The 7,619-nt window shown below is 41.2% G+C and overlaps 2 protein-coding genes across 2 annotated transcripts; both read right to left on the bottom strand.

Annotated features, from left to right (window-relative positions):
- Window positions 1-610: 610 nt before the first annotated feature.
- Window positions 611-4,799, bottom strand: LOC148183180 (syncytin-A-like). Its single transcript, XM_088062437.1, has 3 exons — window positions 4,796-4,799; window positions 2,772-2,883; window positions 611-1,445 (listed from the first exon to the last, which is right to left on the bottom strand). Exons 1-3 carry the CDS (start codon window positions 4,797-4,799, stop codon window positions 611-613), a joined length of 951 nt encoding a protein of 316 aa, XP_087918563.1.
- A 1,124-nt stretch (window positions 4,800-5,923) lies between these two features.
- LOC148183179 (endogenous retrovirus group K member 8 Gag polyprotein-like) lies at window positions 5,924-7,117 on the bottom strand. Its single transcript, XM_088062436.1, has one exon. The coding sequence runs from the start codon at window positions 7,115-7,117 to the stop codon at window positions 5,924-5,926; it is 1,194 nt and encodes a 397-aa protein (XP_087918562.1).
- Between the last annotated feature and the right edge of the window lie 502 nt (window positions 7,118-7,619).

The following is a 7,619-nucleotide window of genomic DNA, read 5'->3' as shown; positions in this document are numbered from 1 at the left end:
TTTTTGAGTCTGTCCACAAATTTGATAAATCTCTTCTGGCCCCAGTTTAATTTCCATGAGGCTTTGCTGCAGTGTTGTGCTGTCTGGTGTTTGAAGGAGGGCAGTTTTTGCTGCATTCTTTATGTCCTCAAGGATGGGTCAAAGGATATCTTGTGCCTAATCTTCAGGCTTCTTGAAATTCCCCTCACAGGCTAGATGGTCTAAGGTGATTTCTGCCCTCCCGTCCTTGCTTTTATAAACTTTGAGTAGTTGTTTTAGTTGTCTCTTCCACACAGTTTCTCACAAGAGGAACTCAGCAGGAGAGAGAAGGATGGACATAATATATCTAATATCATGTGATGAGTTCGGCGGGAGAAAATGCAGCACTCAATATGAATGATCAGCAAGTCTCGTTTATTAGCAACTCTAAAACCATTTATATAGCATCACTAATTAGGCTCATACATAGTGCAAAAGAAAGCTCATTATTGGATATTTCATTTAAGGTCAACTCCACCTAATTCTACATTCCTGTGATTGCTCATCTATGCTGAATTCACATTCTTCTGATCACAGCATCCTGTTCTCAGTTAACAGTTATCACTAAGGCCTTCCTGAACTTTGCAACATCTCACACCAACTGTACTCCATTGTCTAACTCTTTCCCAGCTAACTGCTGCATGGGAACATGACCTTTGCTCTCTAGCCATTCCTCCACAATTCCCCTGTTTTCTTTTTGTACTAACAAAACTGTAGAAGTAGCTTTCTTTACCATGTTTTGCAAGCATTGCAGTATGCAAGGAATAAACAGTAACACAATCACAATGATCAATATAACAACAATTGCCATTTGTGCTAAATTTTTTAACCATCCTCTGAGACCTAGGGATTGAAACCACTCTTCTAATGGATTTGTTTCCATGGTTAATTTTTTCATATTGTTCTGTAGTTGTTGAAGACGAGCATGAATAGACACTGAATGGTCAGAGAGATTCATGCAACACATCCCATCAAAGTCTTCACAGCCATGGCCCTGTGCTAATAGCAAAAAATCAATAGCAGCTCTATTCTGCAATACAGCATGCCTAACACTATTCATATCCAAAAGCAAATCAGACAAAACCTTTGATGTAATGTTAAACTGTTTTCCTGTCCAACATGCCAGTCGTCGTAACTGTGTTAAGGCTTGAGCACTAGATACTCCAGGTGTAAAAATAGATGACACAATCACTGTAGGACGTTCCCAAAGCTCAACCTGATCTTTGCATTCTGGTCCCAACTGAAACACACTTCTCCTTTTTCGTAACCTGGTTCTATTGGCTCCTAATAGTTGTTGTATAGTGGGTGCAAACAATGTCAATTTCCCAAAATAACAAGGTCCTCCATTAATGTTTGCTGGCAGTCCTTGCCATGCACGATCTCCACAAATTAGAAAAATACCAGGTGGTAATTGTAGAGGTGTACTGCTAGAATTTACTTTGCAAGACCAATTACCACAGTATACATTATTATTTTGCAAGTATAACAAATTTTGTGGAGAAACATTTGTACCATTTGGCCCATGAGACTTTTTTGCATAATTACTCCTAGCCCAATTGACAAAAGTTAAACAGTAATTGCTAGGGGCTGAACCTAATAGTCTTAACTCTTGTGGTTCTGACCCAGTAACATTTAAACCTGTAGCAATGTACCAATTTTGAGCTCCAATGGGATTTGCCTGAATTAAGCTTGTGTCACAGATATTGATCCTGAATCTACCTGATGGAATTTCACATAATGTTTTGTTTGCTTCCTTGGGTGTTTTCCAATTCTTTGTCCAGTTTTTAAACATTGTGGCATTGAGTGAATCATCTAAAGGTGCACCAACTAAACAAGTTCAAAAAGGATCTGAAGGGGTAGCCATTGAAAGGCAAAAATTATCCTGTCCAGTTTGATTAGCCCATGTTACCCACATATTTTGTCTCTCATCCATGTCAATCAAAAAACCTTCATTTCCCTTTATCATGGTAAACCACAACAATAACCTGATCAGAGGTAGTCCCTTAAGGACTTCAAAAGGATTGCGGCAGTTCAGCCAGCATCTTGGCTGGATCCCATGTGAGATCTTGCTTCCCTTTTCTTTTACCCCTCTGCCTCGCCCGTCGATTCGGTTGCTTCGAACCACGGGGTGTTCCATCTTCTCGGCAGCAGGGATAACTTTCAGGGAAAGACCTTTTCTCTCGAGACTGGCGTTTTAAAAATTGCTCCCAATTTTTATTTTTTACCCCTGGGATATCACACCTGATTTGTGTGTCTTACGACAACGTATTGTGGTTATTTCAAGAATATATGGTAAAAGGGGTATTGGGATGATAACAATAATTTTCTGGATTTATCCCAAAAGCAAAAATCTCTCACCATCTATCAGATCCTTTCTCAAATTGTCTTGTTTGCACACCTTCCTGTAATGCAATCTCAGTTAAATTTCTTTCAAAGTTGTAACACTCTGTACAAATCCCTCTTGGAGACCAACCCCACTTAGAATGTATCCATCACTTTTCCTTACACACTTTACAAATGTAACATACAAAAGGATAACATTCACAATTTGGTATTGTACACAAAATTTTCATGTGAGAGTTCATCAGATCCTGTCTCTATGTTGATGATAGAGAACAAGAAGTATCTGCTAAATTTTCTGGATCAGCTGAAGGTAAATCACTGGGATCGGCAGGTTTAGTCCATCGGCTCGGCACCCAGACAGGCCCTGTGGGGGTAGACACACAAAGATAACCACGTCCCCAATACAGTACCTTGCTAGGACCTCCCCACAGTCCTGTTTTTGGATCCCTATAGCGAACCCATATTGGACTTTGAGTTTTCTCTGCTTCAGGCGCACTATGACGTACTGCTGCAGGCAAATCACTGTTTCCAAAAATACATAAAAAATTTAGAACAAATAAACAACGCAATAATCGTTCTTGTGGATCTTTAATCTCCCTAAATTTGTTCAGATATTGTTTTAAGGTACCATTAGCTCGTTCTACTATTGCCTGACTCGTGGGAGAATGTGGAATCCCTGTTATGTGTTTGATTCCCCATGATTGCATCACCTGCTTAATTCTACTACTACAATAAGCAGGCCCATTGTCTGTTTTAATAGATCGTGGAACTCCCATAACTGCAAAACAACTTACTAAATGTCGCTCAACATTCTGTGCTTTCTCACCAGATTGAGCTGTAGCCCAGATGTAATGACTATAAGTATCAATGGTGACATGTACATACTTAACTCTCCCAAACTCTGCAACATGAGTAATATCCATTTGCCACAACTCATTAGCCTGTAATCCTCTAGGGTTTACCCCAAGACCCAATCCACTGCCTTGATTGTGAAAACTACAAATAGGACATGCTTTGACAATAGCCCGAGCCTCTTCTAAAGGTATCTGAAACTCCCTATGGAGACCTTTTGCATTTTGGTGAAAGATGGCATGAGCTTCTCTAGCTAATGTCTGTGGTGGGACAGGACTATTTTGTGTCAATGAAACCAATCAATCTGCCCTAGCATTTCCTTCTCCTAAACCCACATCCCATTTATGGCTACGAATATGGATAATAGCAAAGGCAGCAGTCCTCAGCTTTACTGCTCTTTGAAGCTGCAAAAACAGTTCATATAAACGAGGGTTTTTTACTTCCTTAATGTCTGCATTTTCAATACGTTCACTCACTCCTGCAACATAAAATGAATCAGTTACCACATTAACAGGACCCTTAAACTGCACCAAAACCCAAACAACAGCAACCAATTCCAGAGTTTGTAACGTGTCCTCCTTTTGAGCTGGAATAATATGATGATTCCATTTTCCTTCTGAATTTTGCCATGTAGCAGCAGCTGTACGAGATTTCTTTCCAGCATCAGTGAACACAGTTGATGCCCCTGGTAATGGCACAAATGATCATTTGGGCTTTTCAATCCAATTCTGCTGGCCTATCCATCGTAGTGGTATTCGAGGCACTTCCTCAGTACTGACCACACTGCTGTTGTCAAGCAATGCTTCTTGCAATGTGGAGCTGTGAATTAAATACCAATCTAAAGTATCCTTTTTTATTGGTATCTGAATTACAGCTGGATCTGCACCCATAATTTGCCACAATCGCTTCTGCCCTTGTTTTATCAAATTTGCTAAAATTTCAATTTTTTGAATTAAGGTATGTCTCTGTTGTAATGGTGGCAACAACCACTCTAACACCCATATCTCCCCCGTTTTCTTTTGTTGCTGCGTTAAAGCACCAATGAGATGTTGAGGTCCAAACCATACAGTAAGATTAATGTCCAAGTCTGGATCTCGTCTACGAACAACACCTGTCCGGATACAGTCCATTATTTTATTGAGAGCTTCTTGTTGTTCACTGGTAACCTGTATAGGTGCTGTAGGATCAGTACCTTTTAACAAAGGTCGTAAGGATTGTAAGAGTTCATTAGGAATACCCACAACAGGTTTAAGCCATTGTAAATCTCCCAGCAATCGCTGAGCATCATGAACAGTATGAAGTGACATGTTTAATGACAGTTTCTGAGGGGCAACATATTGCTTAGTTAAAGTCCACCCGAGATATTTCCATGGAGATGACTGCTGTATTTTCTCAGGTGCAACAACCAGTCCATTCTGAAATAGTTGTGTTTGAATATCCTCAACTTGTTTATCTGCAAAAGGTTGTGACTGAGCAAAAAGAATATCATCCATATAGTGATAAATAATAGTTGTAGGCCATCGAAGACGTAGTGGCTGCAAAGCATTATCAACATAAAGCTGGCACAAGGTAGGAGAATTACGCATACCTTGTTGTAAAACTGTCCATTCAAATCTCTTGTCTGGTTCTGCTCGATTTAATGAAGGCAAGGTAAAAGCAAATCTGCAAGTATCCTGTTCATGCAGTGAGATACTGAAAAAACAGTCCTTTAAGTCAATTATTAACAAGGGCCAATCTTTTGGCAACATTGCAGGATTGGGCAAACCAGGTTGTAGCGCCCTCATTGGCTCCATTTGTTCATTTACTGCACGTAAGTCATGCAGCAATCGATATTTTCCAGATTTCTTTTTAATAACAAAAATAGGAGTATTCCAAGGGCTTGTTGACAACTTTAAATGCCCTTGTTGATATTGTTCCAGCACCAATTGGTGAGCTTGTTGGAGACTTTCCCTTTTTAAAGGCCACTGTTCAACCCATACTGGTTCCTGAATTATCCGTTTAAGTGGGAGTGGGAAAGTCCAAACAATGGCCTCTATTCTAAAGGGTGCTCATTGGTCAAAACAACACCAAGTTGTGACAAAATATCTCGTCCAATTAGACGATTGAACCTTGTCTGGTAATGGAACAATTGACAAAACAGAATTGATGACCTTTCCATCTAATTGAATCTGGATTTGTGGAGACCTTTTTGCTAAAGTTAAGCCTCCCACCCCTGTAACAGTAACCATACTAGGCAACAAAGGCCATTCTTGGGGCCAATATTGTGGAGCAACAATACTTGAGTCTGCCCCAGTATCCAATAGTCCTTCTAATTGGTGGGATTCTCCATTATAATTGAGAACAACTGTTCGCTTGGGTCGAGTGTTTAAGTCCAGGGTAAGCAATGTAAGTCCTCCTGTAGAACCAAATCCACTCGTTCCCCGTGGTTGATTTTTCAATGGTGTCAATTGATGGGTATATTGTGGCAGCGGCACCAATTGTGCAATTTGCTGTCCTTTATCAATTCTGGCTGGTGGTGCCAGTGTATATGCAATGATATATATTTCACCAGAATAGTCCACATCAATTACTCCAGGTAAAATAAACAGTCCCATTAGACTAGCAGATGAACGTCCCAACACTATTGCACCCATAGCTTTTCCATTTATTATCACTGGTCCAATAATTCCAGTGGGAATCTTGTAGGGTTGTGATGTTAATAAATCCACAGTCACTGAGGCTGCCAGGTCCAGGCCGAGGCTCCCCGATGTGGCAGGCTGGAGGGAAGTTGCACTGATGTTCCGGCAGCTGCTATTTGTGTCCTGGTGCGGCGGCTTCTCGCGCTGGCCTTCCCATTTCCCGATCTCCGGCGGCAGACATTATCAGCATGGGTATTGGACTGATTGCACCAAACAGATGGTACAGTACATTCCTTCCGAATGCGTCCAAGGTTGCCACAGCGAAAACATTTGAATCGGGAGGCTGGAATCCTGCCATTGTTGGTTGTAGCCACTTGTAGGGGTGCAAGAGCTGCTAAAACTTGACTCTGATTAGATGTAGCCTGCTTTTCTAACCCTCGTCCTAGTTCTTTAATTGCTTGGACTAACATTGCCTGTGAGCCCACCGGTATATTAGACATTCTCTCTAATGCTTCCTCAATAGTCCAATTAGCATTTAGGGAATTTAAAATTGACCTGGTTGCTGGATTACAATTTTGTAATGCACATTGTTTTAATAATGCTCCCCTCATATATTCAGGAACACCTGCTCGCTCTATAGCTGAAGTTGCTTTATCAATAAATGCTCCAAATGGCTCATCTCGCCCCTGTCTAATGCCCATATAAGATGGAATACCTCCTGGCTCCTTGATCCGATCAAACGCAGCTCGCGCCAACCGCATTCCTTCTCTCAACTTATCTGGTCCCAAAATAGCTTGTGCTTCCACTTGACTATATGCTCCTAAGCCCATAAGTTCTTCCAAAGTTAATCCATACAGTGGATCACCTGCTTGCCTTTGCACATTTACACTTTCTTGACAATAAGCTTGCCAGTGTGCATTAAACAACAACTGCTGATGCTGACTAAGAATCAATTTCATAATACTCTTACAATCTCCAGGGAACAAAATCTGTGTACCCCACAAATAATCAATCATCTGTCTAACCGGTTCACTGGTCACTCCAAACTGACTGACTGTAGATCGCAACTGTGATAACCACTTCCAATCCAAAGCTGTAATTTGAGCTTGTATTCCTCCCCCTTGCATTGGTGCAAAGGTTACGGGACATGCTACTTCCAATACTACTAATTCCTGATCTCCCTCTTGCAAAATATTCCGTGCTAACGTAGCCCATGTCTCTCTTCTTTCCCGTGCAATAACTTCACCTAACTCACGCCCTACCTCAGGGACAGATTTATTTCCCATAGGGGAGGATGGTAACGGTGCCGAAGGCTCTGTTCCATAATCAAGGTTAGTAGGTGAGGGAATTTGAGACGACACAAAAGGATTAGCAGCTGCAGCAGGGGTCAGTGACTGCATGGGGGGGTTTAAGATTACTGTGTTCGTGGCTGGTGGCAGCGGACACTCATTAATTCCCTCTAATAATCTATTTTTTGACATAGCTGCAGATGCCTTTGTGGCAGCTCCCTGTTCAGCCTGATACTGCAAAAGAACATTATGAACTGTCCGCCACAGTTTTCCTAATTTTTTAGCAGTTTTATCATCATCTAAAGTAGCTTCCCACAATTTATCTCCAAATTTTCGCCACTCACTTAATTCATGAACTGTATGGGGATTCTGAAAACAACCCTGAGCATACCCATAAGCAAGAAGTCCAGGAAGCTCCTTGCGCAAATCAAAATCTTTAACCTGCCGCTTTTCTAAAAAGCAGGTAAATAAATCTCATGCTGCTTGCCTTTCCATCTTA

This window comes from Pseudopodoces humilis, chromosome 14 (assembly GCF_049639895.1).
Source record: "Pseudopodoces humilis isolate 2021_Gansu_Grassland_sample_001 chromosome 14, ASM4963989v1, whole genome shotgun sequence".
NCBI classification, from domain to species: domain Eukaryota; kingdom Metazoa; phylum Chordata; class Aves; order Passeriformes; family Paridae; genus Pseudopodoces; species Pseudopodoces humilis.
The sequence above is the reverse complement of the archived record's forward strand: the minus strand, read 5'-3'. Positions and strand labels throughout refer to the sequence as shown.

Coding starts and splice junctions, on each gene's coding strand:
- LOC148183180 (XM_088062437.1), bottom strand. Junction 1,446..2,771: donor TGTGGGGAGGTCCTAGCAAG/GTACTGTATTGG, acceptor AGTAAATTCTAG/CAGTACACCTCTACAATTAC.
- LOC148183179 (XM_088062436.1), bottom strand. CDS start 7,117: ATGGGAAATAAATCTGTCCCTGAGGTAGGGCGTGAGTTAGGTGAAGTT.